The 15,260-nt window shown below is 36.0% G+C and overlaps 3 protein-coding genes across 4 annotated transcripts in view; 2 read left to right on the top strand and 1 right to left on the bottom strand.

Moving 5' to 3' along the window:
* Positions 1–1,479: 1,479 nt before the first annotated feature.
* Positions 1,480–3,409, top strand: LOC122417505 (fork head domain-containing protein FD2-like). Its single transcript, XM_043431032.1, has 2 exons — positions 1,480–2,024; positions 2,226–3,409. Exons 1-2 carry the CDS (start codon positions 1,515–1,517, stop codon positions 2,403–2,405), a joined length of 690 nt encoding a protein of 229 aa, XP_043286967.1. The 5' UTR covers positions 1,480–1,514; the 3' UTR covers positions 2,406–3,409.
* A 1,085-nt stretch (positions 3,410–4,494) lies between these two features.
* Gmd (GDP-mannose 4,6 dehydratase) overlaps positions 4,495–15,260 on the bottom strand; it is a 32,101-nt gene continuing 21,335 nt past the window's right edge. The window contains exons 2-8 of one of the 2 annotated variants that reach the window (XM_043431028.1): positions 7,320–7,391; positions 6,408–6,650; positions 6,095–6,287; positions 5,724–5,956; positions 5,047–5,262; positions 4,829–4,897; positions 4,495–4,723 (exon numbers count right to left, since the gene is read on the bottom strand). In XM_043431028.1, coding sequence (XP_043286963.1) covers positions 4,661–4,723; positions 4,829–4,897; positions 5,047–5,262; positions 5,724–5,956; positions 6,095–6,287; positions 6,408–6,650; positions 7,320–7,391 — 1,089 coding nt within the window. In that variant the 3' untranslated portion in view covers positions 4,495–4,660. The remainder of the gene's footprint in view (positions 4,724–4,828; positions 4,898–5,046; positions 5,263–5,723; positions 5,957–6,094; positions 6,288–6,407; positions 6,651–7,319; positions 7,392–15,260) is intronic. The other variant, XM_043431029.1, reaches the window with a different exon arrangement.
* LOC122417500 (tubulin delta chain-like) lies at positions 8,233–14,875 on the top strand. The gene is made up of 2 exons (XM_043431025.1): positions 8,233–11,119; positions 14,023–14,875. Exon 1 carries the CDS (start codon positions 8,332–8,334, stop codon positions 9,751–9,753), a length of 1,422 nt encoding a protein of 473 aa, XP_043286960.1. The 5' UTR covers positions 8,233–8,331; the 3' UTR covers positions 9,754–11,119; positions 14,023–14,875.

Raw genomic sequence — 15,260 nt, forward strand, 5'->3', positions numbered from 1 at the left:
TTGCTACGAAGACTGGATTTTTCAGAGTTTTTTTTTAATGCTTTCGCGAGAAACTTTTCGAGCAAGAAAAGCTAATCAATTGTCCTACGTTTCATGCGACTTCTCGACGGATTTATTTCAAACTCATTTCCTCGCTCTCCGTTATAAAAAGCTCTCGGAAAAGTCTCTCGTATAGAATGTTCCTTTGAGTTTTTTCAGAAAAAGTTGTCAATGTTTTCGGAAGTTCGTTGAAGTGCAACGATTGATTCGAACCGTTTTTCTGAATATTAACAAAAATACATAGAAGACGAGCCTCGTCCAAGCAAGAGTGCGTCTCTACAGAAAAAAATGATTCGAAATAAACGTTCAAATCTAAAGACAATGTGTATATGCGATTGATGTACGTAGTAGTAGTACGAAGAAGCTCAAAGATTTAAGTTCGCACGTCAGTTCACGCACAATCTTTTTTAGTGTATCGCTGTCTGCACTACTGGCGTCCCGGAGACTCGAGGCAGCATGTGTGTAAACAGCAATAAAACATCGTGTGTCGGCTGGAGCTCGCGGTCATCTCGCGGTTTTCTTTGCCGTGCGCATCTTCGTGGATAAGTAAGCAGTTTCCGTCCAAAAACTATGCACGCAGTTAATATGAACGAGACACGCGCACATGTAAAGCACGCTTGGAAAATTTTGGCTTGGGGCGGAGCTTCGTAAGAAAAGTGGGAGAGAAGAGGCACCTCCACCCACCACTTTTTTCTATTTTCTTTTCAGTTATCCACGTTTCGCTCTCCATCTTCGCTAGGCTTCGAGGATCCCTGATTAAAACGGTCTTTCCATTGGTAAACGATATCATTTGAACGTCAGTCGTGATTCTTTGAGTTTCGACGTTAACTCATTTCGATTCTCCAATTTGTTGCGCCGGAAAAAAACTCGCGATTTCAATCGAATCGATCTCTGCACGTGTACTTCGCAATTTTCCGAAGTTTTCGAATTTCAATAATTCGAGACTGAAACGCTGTTCGGTGAGTTAGAAGAGCACATGCCATTGGTAGGCTGCTCGTTGTGAAACTCTCGAGTAAGTTCGAAAACCTGCGGAAACTATAATCGATCAATCAGCTCGAAGTGACCCTTTTCCCTGGAACAGAACGAGGCACTGATTAAAGGATCGGAAGCGTGATTCCATATTCGTTACGATCGTTGTGAATCTAATAACCGAAAGTTAGTACAAAATTAAATGTGAAATTGAAAAAAAAACGTTTAACTCTCGTGACTAAAAGTTCTTAATTTTTTATCTCTGAAAATCAATCATTTACCCAAAGTGACATTAACCTTCGATTCTACTTCCGAGGATAATATTCATATGAACTTTGGACCCATTAAATGAATTGTTAAGATAAAAATCGCTCGGAGAGTCTTGGAATAAAAATCCTGGTGTAAAAATTGATCTAAGTCGAAAAATGAATGACAGTATACCAAAGATGTATTCACCGACGTCCAACGGTTTCTACGCTACGTCTAGTTTGATTCGACAATCATTGATGTACCCTGGCCACTTGGTATCGCCTCTCAACCCGAACATAACGAGCTGCTTAAATTATTCGTTAAATTCAACGATTCCAGGATATTTGGCACAATTGGCTTGGCAGCGATACGCGAAATTGGTGCCTTCACAGCCACGATACGAAAAACCACCGTATTCTTACATAGCACTTATTACAATGGCGATTAATTCTTCGCCGACGAGAAGACTCACGCTGTCCGGGATTTATCGCTTCATAATGGACAAATTCCCGTACTATCGAGACAACCGACAAGGGTGGCAAAATAGCATACGCCATAACTTGAGTCTCAATGACTGTTTCGTCAAAATACCAAGAGAAAAGGCGGTTTCGTCGATCAACGAGAAAATCCAGTGTCCAGGAAAAGGAAGCTACTGGACGCTCGATCCTTCTGCCAGTGGAATGTTCGAGCATGGAAATTACCGGAGGAGGAGAAGCTCCGGACAGCGGAGGAGTGCTCCGCAGATTCGAAACTCGTCCGTCATTTCTGTGAGCATCTTCGTTTCTTGTTTTTTCTCTCTGATTCGATGAATTCCGACGAATTATTTGGCCATTTTTCCTGTAAAAAGTATTGAAACAATTTCCTTCAAATGAAATCCAATTCGATGAAAACTTTACTCCGAAATTAGAAACATTTTTAAAGACTTATTCGTGAAAGATTACAAAATTTCATTTTTCCGACACTCGCAGGTAGCGACGGGGCGCCCTATCGCAGCAACATTGAACGATCGAATTGTCATTGAAAAACGGAACAATATTGGCGAAACGGAGGATTTAAACAATTTGAGAAAACTCATACCCTGCAACGAGAAATCCTCGATGTTTACGATAGAAAATATCCTCAATGATTCGTCCAGCTTCAGGAGTTAGCCTTCGAATAAATAATCCTTCATTCGTTTCATCGCCTTCCGATGATTCTAGTTGTCGACCTACGGATCGAGAAGGTTTCGTTGAAATATCGACAGCTCTGAATACTTGGATTCCTATAGAATTATTTCAAACAGAAGCTCTCGTCGAAAAGTCAATACCTTCATAATGGTACTCGTGAATTTGAACGGAAAACGAAGATAAAAAATCGACTACTTACGGTTCAACGACTTACGAAAAAATATATTTTACACGAATTTTTACTTTAAGCTTACGAAAATATGAATACTCGGAAAATATTCTACGTGAATATTCTTATCTATCAGACGATATCGGGTCGAAGTACTTTCCTCGTGCTCGTTCTTCATTGCTAAAAAAAAACACCTAATAAGTGACGCATTTTCATGTTGATGTATCACTAACAGTTCATGGGAACTTTGAAACTGAATCAATATTTTGATCCTCGTGTTTAAAATATATATTCTGTTAACCGGTTGACTGATAAGTCTTTTTTCTATACTAAAATTTCGTACTAAAACTGGTACGAGCCTATAAGTTACCGAAATACACGAAAATTTGTTTCTGGGGGTTTTCGAGGTTGCTGATACCATTCCCAAACTTAATATTCACTTAGCTACCCCTGGGAAAGTAAAAAATTTGAGATTTTTCAAAGTGACATGTTTTTATGTCATGTATTACATAAAAATTCCAAGTTTTTTGGGATACTAGACTCTTTTATCGAAATCAAACAAAATTAACTATCCCCGAAGGAGTGAAAAATAAGGTTTGAGAGTGAAATTTTCATATTTTGCATGTTTTTTATGACACTAGACTCACTTTTTTGAAAAAATAAAAATAAATTGGGCACCCCTGAGTGGATGAAAAATTAGGATTCAGGGTGAAAACTTAAAACTTTATTATATTTAAAATTGTCTAAATGGTTTGTTTTTTCGATGGGAAGGTTTAATGCTATGTTTCATAAAAACTTTACATTTTTTAGAATATTCGACGCTATTATTGAGAGAAAAATAATTCAATTCAATTTTAAACTTGTAAAAAACCTTTTAAAATTTTTTAAATTAAGTCCAAAAATAGAATTAGCGACCCAAAAAACCTTTGTATATTAAATTTTATGGAAATCGATTGAAAATTGAAGACGTTATTTCAATATGTACACGTATAATACATTACCGGAATGGACCCGACCTTTTTTTGTACATATATGACACAGTACCAGTCAACCAGTTAAAAACCTAACTCTTTTTCTTCGAATGCATGTTTCGAAAAAATAATTTTTTTCAGGCGTATCAGAACTGTTAAACTTTTTTGAAAAGAATTAAGATTTTTCAAATAATTTCTTTTTGCAATCCAAGAAAATCAAATTCAAGTTCTATCGTAATGAATCTTCGTCGTACTGTTGCCTTTCGATGATTTTTATTGACACTTACAAATAAAAGTTGCTCCAAAAAGATTGGAAATTTTCTCAAGTTCTTCTCAAAAACATAATATTGTTTTAGAAACTTGGAATGATCGGCTCTCATATTGAGTGAACTATTTTTGAAATTAAATTGTTGTTCGAAAAAGTTGCTCTAACTAGAGATTGAAGAATTAATCTTGAATGCGTGGAGAGAGAAAGTCTCGACTAAGCTCAATACACATCGCGGTGTGTGCCCCCGCCGTATGTTTGTTTCTTCAAAAGCCCCCCGAGGGTACGTTTGCTCGGACGTTAAATTCTTAGTAGTTCTTGGCCTACACAACCGCAACATCCGGGGACCGCGAATTTCTACGAAAACACGGGTGATAAATCAACTCGCGAGTCTTTGGCACCATTTTGTTTCTTTTTTCCACGACTCTTTTGACGAAAGATCGAGGGACCGGCTGAGCTAACAGAAAATCCATCGCAAACGTTGCTCGTTTTGACAGCTCTGCAACACACAAATGTAAAACTTAGAATCTTATCGAAAACCTCTAAAATTACGTCTCAAACCGGGTTAAATGATATGGAATGCACGAATAATAATTACTTTTCCAACAACCCAAATTGATCAGGAGCTTTTTGGATGGAAAACTTTCGATTAAAATTAACAACTCGTTGAATAAAAGTCTGTGCATTTATTGAGAAAATTCAATTTACTAAATACTTAAAGTTACAAAAAACGATGGAAATGTTGCTCGTGGAAGCCTCCCAATGAAATTTCAAGTATATGAAATTCTTGAAAGAGTAATATTGAATCCTTTGTTTCGTTTATGATTAGTCATTACGCAGTGGGATTTCGCTTCATCAATTCAATGTCCGAATCCATCATGTCCTTGACGAGCTCCTGCAAACAAGCGAATTTTCATTTTTTAAGAGTTTCATAATTAAATGAATTTTTTTTTTCAAAAATGGTGCCCAAACTTATATATAAACTAGTATAAATATTTACTTCGAATGTAACTGTTGGCTCCCAGCCAAATTTGTCTTTTGCCTTTTGCGAAGAACCCAGTAAAAATCCCTGCAAACAAATAATAAGATAACGTTTTTTTTCTTCCATTTTCTAAAGCAAAAACTTCAAATTTCGAACTTCGAAGCGAACTGATTCGAAGCGACTTCTAATTTTTCCAACACCCTTTTTTTGTTTATGAAATTAAAAAAATTTCTCACCACTTCAGAGGGACGGAAATATATTGGGTTAACACGAACAAGCACTTTATCCGTTTCAGCATCTTTGCCAACTTCGTCGATCCCTTCGCCCTCCCATTTAATTTGACGTCCGACATAAGCGAAACCTGCTTCAACAAACTCCCGGACACTGCGACTCACTCCAGTTGCAATAACGTAATCTTCGGGTTTTTCTTGCTGAAGCATCATCCACATTGCCTGGACAAAAAAATAGTGGCATAGAAGAGAGATAATTCAAAGTTTAATCAATTTTATAGGAACTTGTCTTCCATTTTTGGCAAATAATTTAAAATTAGATGAATTTAAATTGAATTGAACTTATGTGAGCGTAATGTTTGAGCATTACGGGAAGAAAATCAACGACGTCATTTCAACGCATTCTATGGCTAAAACAAGAACTGAATCATTGAAGGCTTCCAGGGACAAACGAAGCTTTACAAACGAAGAGTCCGCGCGACCCTAATGTCAACAAACTGTTGCCAAATCAAATTTAACAAACGTCCAAAAGGTTTAAAAAAGTTGGCACATATCATTCAATCATATTCTGACACAGCTCTCATGAAATATAACTAATTTTCAATAAATGTTGTAATTAAAAAGATAATAGAGAGGAAAATAGATCCGTTGAAGTTTTTATTCCCTTTTCAATAGGTAAATACCTTAACATAATCCCTGGCATGACCCCAGTCTCGTTTGGAATTTAAATTTCCGAGTTCCAAAACATCCTGAAGACCCAAATGAATTTTGGCAATGGTTCTGGTTATTTTTCGTGTCACGAAATTTTCACCTCGTCTTGGACTCTCGTGATTGAATAGGATTCCATTGCAAGCGAACATGTCGTAAGCTTCTCTGTAATTAACGACGATCCAGTAGCTGTATATTTTGGCGCAAGCTGTAACGACGTGTGAATAAAAGAAACAAACAAAACATTTCACAAAATTCAAAGTTTGATGGGAAGTGAAAAAAAAAAAATCATACTGTGAAGGATGAAAACATGAAAAAACCTCGACAAAAACCTGTTTCTACTGACCATAAGGCGAGCGAGGATAAAACGGCGTTTTTTCTGTTTGTGGAGTTTCTACGACTTTCCCATAAAGCTCAGACGTTGAAGCTTGATAAAAACGTAATTTTTTCTCAAGCCCACAAGTTCTTATCGCATCCAGCAGTCTTACTGTTCCTAACGCATCAACTTCGCCTGTATATTCACTCAATTCGAAGCTCACCTAAAAAATAAAGTGAGAAACATTGTAAACATCTCCCATGAATGATTGGTTATGTCTAAGCTTTTAAGATTCGATTGTCTAAATTTATTGTTGTACTATATTTTTCCCCCAAAGACGCACCTTGACGTGACTTTGAGCAGCAAGATTATAAATCTCGGTTGGTTGTACTGCGCTTATAACTTTAACTAAACTACTGGAATCCGTCATGTCACCCCAATGCAAAATCATTTTTTCTTGACGATGGCTGTGGGGATTTGCATAAAGGTGTTGAATTCTGGAAGTATTGAAAGAGCTCGAACGCCTGATTATCCCATGCACTTCGTAATTTTTTTCCAGCAGAAACTCAGCGAGGTACGAGCCATCCTTGAAATGAAACATTACAATATTGGTTAATAAATAATTTTATTTTAATTATAGATCACTCCGTATTTGGCTATTGTAAGTACAAGTGAGATAGCTATAATTTTTCAGGTGAGTTTCAGTAAAAGATTCATAGTCTTACATTAAAACTTCTACAAATTGGCATTAAAAGACAAATCTGTCTAAACAAACTTCATATATGATTATAATCATCTACAAAATAAATATAGAAATTTTCCATCATCAAATTCTTTTCTGTTCTCAATTTGTGAAATTTACTGATGACATGAATGGAAACAGCTCAAATGATCTTGAGTTTAGTGCTTCTCAACGGAACAGGTTTGTAATACAAGTACTTTGATTAATCCCTCCCAGTCGAGCAAATCTTGTCATCCATTTGAATAGTATTATACCGAAAAATAATTTTTTAAAGTGTCTCAGTCAAATGGCAGAAAAACTGATTATAATTTATCGGCGTAATCACATTCATTTCAAACGACTGAGAGTTGAGGTCTTTATATCACTGAGTTTGTATAAATCCGCTATCTTGTTATCTGAATTATGATAAGTAACAATGAGGATATTAACTGATATTTCGTAAAGAAATATAAGGAAAAAAAATGGTTTCCTATTTTTTTTAAAGTTTTTTTTATAAAACCTGCTATTATTTACCTGACCGGTAATTCCTGTGATCAGGGCCACACGACGATCTTGACCAGTTGCCATTATGAAGTTTTTGATACGCTTAATTAAGAATGTCAAACGCTTAATAACGAATGAATGTTCTTCGAGAAAATAACGCTCGAACTAAAAAACTCCACCCACTAAAATGCCACGCATCGAGCCGTATCATCACTTTTTTAGTATGGTCAGCGATATCGATATTGACAAATAAACTGTATAAAGCGGGGGAAAACTGCCGGTGTGGATTATTGAGCAATATTAGCTCACGGCGCGCACAATGAAACTACTACGTCTACAAATTCCTCCATCATAGTTTACAATGAGATGTCGTACGTGTCAACTGAAGATTACAGTTTCGATGCAAATGAAATACATCTTTATAGCACTGCATGACCTAAAATATTATAAAATAGTAAACGATACTTGTGAATAAGTTACTCTATTAAATGCACGTAGTACAACGTTTAGCAACCTCGCTATACGCTCGGGCACTAACTTCACGCCGTATAGTACATCGTACGTGTACTATTTTTATTTCTTCTTCCTTGCATCACTACTACTATCCGAACGCTACTCACACACTGGCGTAATTGGTAACCAGTGTACAGAATGTAATGTTAGCAAACAAATGGAATACGTAAATGTGAAGAAGTAGAAAGAAGCGACGTTTATACATGTTACATCGTGAAACAACAATTAAAATAAAAACGGATCAAAAGTTTGTTTTTATCGCCTGTCGATAAGACAGTGATCATCTTATTACTTTTACTGACTGTCACTACATTATGATGAAACTCATCTGGATTAGTTACAATTGCCTCCATACAGAAGCGCTTCATTGAATTTCTCGTCATAGAATCGAGAATTAATTGACGATAAGTCCAGCTGAAAGTGGCTGAAAACGTATATTCAAAACAAAATCATTGCTCCGAACAATGAATTAAATTTCCAATTAATTACTGTAGAACAATGAATAATGCAGACTAAACAATTTTGAAAAATGTTAACAATACAATTCGGTCAGTGTGGAAACCAGTTGGGACACGAATTATTTACAAAAATAGCAAAAGACATAGAATCGAAGAATCCTGGTTCATCTTACGAGGCCAATTACGACTACTGCGAGGCAACTTGTGAAAAATGGTTTTCGGGTATAGCAAAAGATGGGAATAGAATAACACGTGCTGTGCTCGTAGATACGGAACGAAAAGTTTTGGACAAAATACGAGACAAAGAGCAAACCAATTGTCACTGGCGGTATTCGAGAAAAAATGAGATTTATCAAGCCGGAGGCGAAGGTTCAGGAAATAATTGGTCGTATGGGTATTTCGTGAAAGCGAAACAACTGGAGGCTGAGATAATCGAAGCCGTGAGAAGAGAGTGCGAAAGGTCTGACCACCTGAACGGTTTCCTCGGGTTGTTGGGATCTGCTGGTGGAACCGGTTCGGGAGTTGCTAGTCGAGTAATAGAATTACTTCGAGACGAATACCCCACGAAAACGACTCTGGGAATTCTCGTGCTTCCCTTTCCGAACGGAGAAGTTGGCGTTCAAAACTACAACGGTTTGTTGACACTGGGAAAATTTGTGGATTTCGCTGACGGAATAATTCTCTTGGAAAACGATCGAATGCTTCGAATTTGCACGAAATCTGCCAATCAGAGAATCAGAACTGAAACAAGATTCCTGCAAGATATCAACGAAGTGGCGTGCGAAAAAATCTTGGCAGTTTTTCAGCCAACTACAGGAGTCAGAAACGAAGCGAATTACTTTGTCAACAGAATGGCTGCTCATCCTGCATACAAAATTTCAACTGTCAAGTCAACTCCACCCTTGAAATTTTCAACAAAACACGCAGAAAACGTCGTCAACGTTTGCGACACTGAGCCCACGAGCTGGGAAGCTCACGTTAAACAATTAAAGCACACGTTGAGAATCATTGGCGCTTCGCATAATTTTGAGGTTATATCCGACGTCGGTAACACCAAAATCGCCATGAAAGGAAGCGCCACAGAAAGCAGTCATCATGTTTACAGACGCGCAGTCGCTAATATGTTAATAACACGGGGGAATTCAAAAAACAAAAACTCTTCCTATAAAAACCACGAGGATCCAACAGTGAGCCGTGCTCAACTGATGGAAGACACACTTTACACACCTTGGTCACCGAAACATCAAAGGCTTACGCATCTACACGAAAAACGACGATTTCTCGAGCGAGAAAAGTTTGTCGCTCTCGTTACAAACAACTCACAAATCTGCGAAACCCTCGATGGGCTTGTTGAGAAAGCCTGGAATTGTTATACTCACGCAGCGTTCCTTCACAAATATAAACAGTACGGGCTTGAGGATGACGATTTCTTAAGGGCTTTTGCCAAAGTAGAAAATGTCATAAAGCTTTATGGTGAATTAGACCGACTGTAATATTGTGTAAATCCGTTTAACATTGTATCGATTTAAAATTATTTTTTACCAATTGTATCATTGATAGTTGAAATAAACGAGAATGTGCGTTGCTGAGTTTGAGTTCTCCGGAATCGATTAAAAGCGTCAAGCATCGCGAGACGAAGTTTTAGTCGAGTTGAAAAAATCAGATATCAAATTCACCAAAAATCCTTGGGAGGAAATTCCAAGATATTCGCATCATTTTGGCAATTTGTGAGAAATTTTTTATTCAGGAATTAATGACAATTTCTGATTGTGAAAATTTCTTCCCATTCGATAAATCCTGTTGAAAAAATGTTGGAACAGAAAAAAGTTTTGTGAATAAAATAAATGCGAAAGTAACTCTGTCTATCTGTGAGCTCTTGACGCTTCTGAACCGACTTGGATGAAATTTCGTACGAAAATAGTTTGAGTTCCGGTCCGGAGAAGGGCATGAAAAGTTTTTTTCACCGAAATCATCTCTTTTTCATGTGAAAAGAAGCTTTGAAGATTATACAGGGAGTCGATTATTCTTTGAGTGAGGAATATAAAACTCATTTTAATTTGACGTTTCGTACTACGCAGACGAAGCTAGTAAAAAGCATTTCTTAAAATTCCGATTCACTACTCAACTCTGATAATAGAAAAGTCTAGAAATCGTCAACAGGACTCGTACTAATTTTATTTTATAAATTCAGGTGACATATTGTAAAACAACACAATTTTTCAATATGTGAAGTTCTCATATTTGAAAATAATTCTACATTCTGATCTCATCGAATTTCTACAGAATTTAGATTGTTTTTCACATAATGGCGAAAAAACACAATCGTGGCTCGTGCGACTAATCACTTTAGGGTTAAAAGGCCTTTGAAGCGGACTTTTTGTTTCGGGAAATATCAACACTGACGAAATGATGGAATAAAAAAAACTTTTTTTCAACCACCCTGGCTAATAATCGAGCCGGAGAACAACACTGATAAGCGTTCTTCCGCGAAGCTTTCCCAAGGTCACGAAGCTCAAAGCACGTTCAGTCAGAAACAATATTTCCGAAATGGCACGTTTCTACCGATCGGTATTCGTATTCTAACTCATTATATTATTGTCGATAAAAATCTACGGAGTGAAAATGAAACATCTCTTGTACACCAAAAGTCTTTTGATCAAAAAGATCCTATTGCCGCAGCCGAAAGTTGGTTAAAAATATCTCCGCTCGTCATGAAACGCATGGCAAACGGTCGATCACAGATATCGACACCGATGGAAAAGCTGAAAGAGCCGGAGAAGTCGAAAGCTACGAAGAAAGAGGAGAAAGAGGCGAGAGAGCTGGAGGTGGAAGAAGCGAAAGAGCGGTCAGAGAGAATACGTGAGTAATTGCACGGTTAAGGAGTTTCGGTACAGGCGATACAATGTTACCATGCTAAACCATGCTAAAAACATAAAAAATTTCAAAAAGTTTAGAATTTTATAAAATTTGGTGAACATATTCTTTAGTGCCAAATTTGACAATACAAATTTTTTAAGATTTTTCTTCTACACAGTTATCGAGTAATTGATCACTAAAGTTTACGTGTATAAGCATAGCGTTTCCATATATATAGGTATACATTCCGGGCATAAGAAATCTGCTTTAATGCGTAATTACTCGATAACTAAGTAGAAGAAAATTTTGAAAAAATTTGTGTTTTCGCACTTGATGTTGAAGAACATTATCACCAAATTTGATCAATTTCTTAATATTTTGACTTTTGTACCGAAACTCCTTAAGGTGCTCTGTCACTTGTTCAGTCGGTAAAAATCCTGTTGCACGGTTTATTCCGAGTAGCTTGATATTTGAAAGAAAATATGAGTTACACGCTATTCTCATTTTATCAGAGAACAAGGTGTAACTTTTATTTTTCTCAAAAAATCAAGGGTGTCCGAGTAAACCGTGCAACCATTTTGCAGTTATCTCTCTCGCACTCGCGCAAGTGATAGATCGCCTTATTCGTCAAAATGATAAGAAATTGATCAAATTTGGTGATAATGTTCTTCAACGTCAAGTGCGAAGACACAATTTTTTTCTGCTTAGTTATCGAGTATAATTACGCATTAAAGCAGATTTCTTATGCCCGGAATGTATACCTATATATATATGGAAACGCTATGCTTATACACGTGAACTTTAGTGATCGCAATTACTCGATAACGGTACAGAAGAAAAATCTTAAAAAATTTGTATTCTCAAATTTGGCACTAAAGAATATGTTGACCAAATTTTATTAAATTCTTATCATTTTGAAATTTTTAATGTATCTAACATGGCTTAGCATGGCAACATTGTATCGTCGCTAGCCACCTTCCTTGATTAACATACAAATGACTTGAGGAAAAGAGCTGTCAAATATATTGAATCTCTTAATAGCTAATACTCATTCGAAGGATCATTGCCCAGTAAAAATTTCAATGAGACTGTTGAAAAAATATTGCCGAATCAACACAACGAATATTCAACGCAAATAAATCAAATTACTTGAGTACTAACCAATGGTTCGTACTTAAAGCTACAGATTAGATATTTTTTTGACATTAATATCATTTTTTACGAAAAACCAATTATATGATTCTATTATTATGATCGATTTTATGATCGATAGAAACAATGAACTGTTAATAAAGCGAATGATCGGGCTACTATCACAAACAATTAAATCTTCACGAAATTAGATAAATTATCACCGAATAGAGTTTCCGACGACGTGATTTGGAATCGTTTTTTTAACCCTTAGTGTGCACACCTTCACAGCGAGACATTTCGTGCACATGGGGTCACTTTGACCCCAGGTCATTTTCGACATCGAATATCTCGGTAACTATGCGCTTTTCGAAATAAAAGGTTTAGTCACTTTTTGCAGTGAATTGATCCAACTTTAAGGCTGCAAAGTCGGATTTCCAAAAAAATCTTTTTTCATTGTTCAAAAACGTGCTCAAAGTTGATAGTGCGCGTAAAAAGCACTTTTTCGGTTAAATCTCTCGTAAAAAATTAAATTTTGAGTTTTGAAAAAAATCCTTACAGAATTTGACAAACAAGGATCCACGCTTTGAGAGAAAAATAGTCCACTTTGCAACCCTTCCAAAAAGTGTATTTATTTTGGAGTATGAAGTGGCTATGCTCCCTACTTTTAGAGAGGGGATAACGATTTCTTAATATTGGCGGTTTTACTTATGAGATGCTCATCTGTAAATGCTATTCATGTGAGAAAAAATGTTGGGGTCAACCTGACCCCAGATGCACATTAAGGGTTAATATACCAATCTTTTAATGACTGTTTTTTCCATTAAAAATATCACAATATTCTCGTGAATAATTTCAATTGGTGTTCCCTAAACAAAACATTGCAGCCAGAAATATTCATGATCTTCGATTAAAATTTGTGGTTTTTTGTTCGTTAAAAGCTCGTAGTTAGTTTTGAATATCTGTATTAGATTATAGCAACCAACGAGCAGTGGCTACCAAAAAACGACTTGCCGGAAGCATCGTCTTAAAATGTATTTGAATTAAATTCGAACGAAAATAACTTTGTCTTCAATTATTTAAAAAAGCGGATATATTTTTTCAGCCAGTTTAAACTGCCCAGCTATTTTACAATGTTCAGCAAATTATTTACCGATATTTTCAATAATTTTGTTCTGCGGTTTTATTACAGGCTGCCGATTTTATTCTCTAACTTGGTATTGCACACAATTCGAAAAGTGGTTTATCATGAAATTTTCTTGAAAACGATCAACGATAACGCCTTTTTTAATTTTCACGAACGAATCATCTAGTGCATTGAAACAAAGGATTAAACTATTGAACGATTTTCCCCAGAACGATAATGACTTCAGCATCAGTAGCATCATCTATTTTCGAAAAAGTTCAACAAATCGTGTTCACAAAAGACAACAATTATAGCTGTAGCATGGCACGGCATCAATCAAATTCCATCAAACTATCGATGTTTTTTCTCAAGTGTTTGTTAATCAACGACAAACACATCGGTAGTAAATGCACAAGTTGAAACGAAGCTCTTCTCCTTTCCTCTAATTTTCTTCTATTCCTTTTGGTTCATTTCACTTTTTCCCTTCAAATAATCTTCAAATCAAAAAAAAAAAAAAAAAAAAATGCACAAGTTGAAACGAAGCTCTTCTCCTTTCCTCTAATTTTCTTCCATTCCTTTTGGTTCATTTCACTTTTTCCCTTCAAATAATCTTATGATTGCCCGATGAAAACGACAATTAATCTTACAGGTGAGATAATAACAATAATCCTGGTGGTCATCGTGTTCATCGTGTTGCTGGTAGTGGGAATAAGGATAATGAATAAGAAAACGCCGTCCTATGACTAGTCAAGTTTGCAATTACTTTGTGTTGATTAATTTTAAGTATAAATTATAAACAAAATTAATAAACACTTACATTAAGAGTATTTTTATCATAAGAATGTAATAAAATGCTTTTAAAATATCATAAAAGATCAAATTTATACTTCAACTTGACTCGTTTAAGATTGAGTCGATACCGGTGACACTTGAATAAATCCACATAACCTAGGGAACATTTTCATTGTGCGAAAGAAAATTTATATCGGTGTAATGGCACCGAGAAAAAAGAATGGTCAATTCATTAAAAAAAAAAGCGAAGCTACTGGACGAATGGAAGCACGTGAGTCAGCCTCGAAAATAAATTTGATGAAATTCCCGCGATTCCCCTGAATTTGCCCGAACTTCGTTCAGCTGTTACCAGCAATCGAACGTAACGACTGACATCCGCTTTCGACTCTTCAATAACTAAATTTTTTAAAGGAACGGAATTTGTGATAAGTTTTCTTCACGATATAAACTTTTCCGAACTTCCAACACCGTACAATTTTTCACAATTAATATTATTGTGAGTTATCCCATAAGATACCGTGTTAAAAAGTCAAAATTGTAAATGAAATCATTCTAAATTTAGCCCTGCGAGAGGCCCCGGCGCCGTGCTTATCGCTATTAAGGGACCTTAAAATTAATCTATCATTTACCGTAAAAAAAGTAGACCTTCGTCGTACTTTATCAAATGGCTTTGGAAAGCTTTGGAAAGTCTGACAAACTGGAGATTAATCTAATTGAAAGGAAATAAAAGTTCCAATATTGTACCACTAGTCAAATAAATATTGGTTTCAAGCAAAAAAAAATCTTCTTACCGTATTGGGCTTTCGTATTGAATTTCGCATAGAACATTACAAATAACAAAATTGTATAAATTTTTATGAAAATCGATTGGAAATTGACTATACGATGATCGAATTTTCAAATACATGATCACTAGCATTGGCGCAACATATTTTCAATTCTCAGACACATAAATGTGATCCAGCACCATTGAGCCAACTGAACAATAAAATTGAAGAAATTATAGTATTGAGACTTTATCATCAGTAGCACGAATTTTTTACAAAAAAGCTCGACGAATCGAAATTGCTGAGGAAATTCGGCAACGCGTTTAAG

The sequence above is a fragment of the Venturia canescens genome, chromosome 10 (assembly GCF_019457755.1).
Source record: "Venturia canescens isolate UGA chromosome 10, ASM1945775v1, whole genome shotgun sequence".
NCBI lineage: Eukaryota > Metazoa > Arthropoda > Insecta > Hymenoptera > Ichneumonidae > Venturia > Venturia canescens.

What these genes read in the sequence shown, in the direction of transcription:
- LOC122417500 (XM_043431025.1), top strand. Translation starts at nt 8,332, where the DNA reads ATGTTAACAATACAATTCGGTCAGTGTGGAAACCAGTTGGGACACGAA.
- LOC122417505 (XM_043431032.1), top strand. Translation starts at nt 1,515, where the DNA reads ATGTACCCTGGCCACTTGGTATCGCCTCTCAACCCGAACATAACGAGC. An exon ending in GAAACTCGTCCGTCATTTCT is followed by an intron (nt 2,025 to 2,225) that starts GTGAGCATCTTC and finishes CGACACTCGCAG; the next exon opens with GTAGCGACGGGGCGCCCTAT.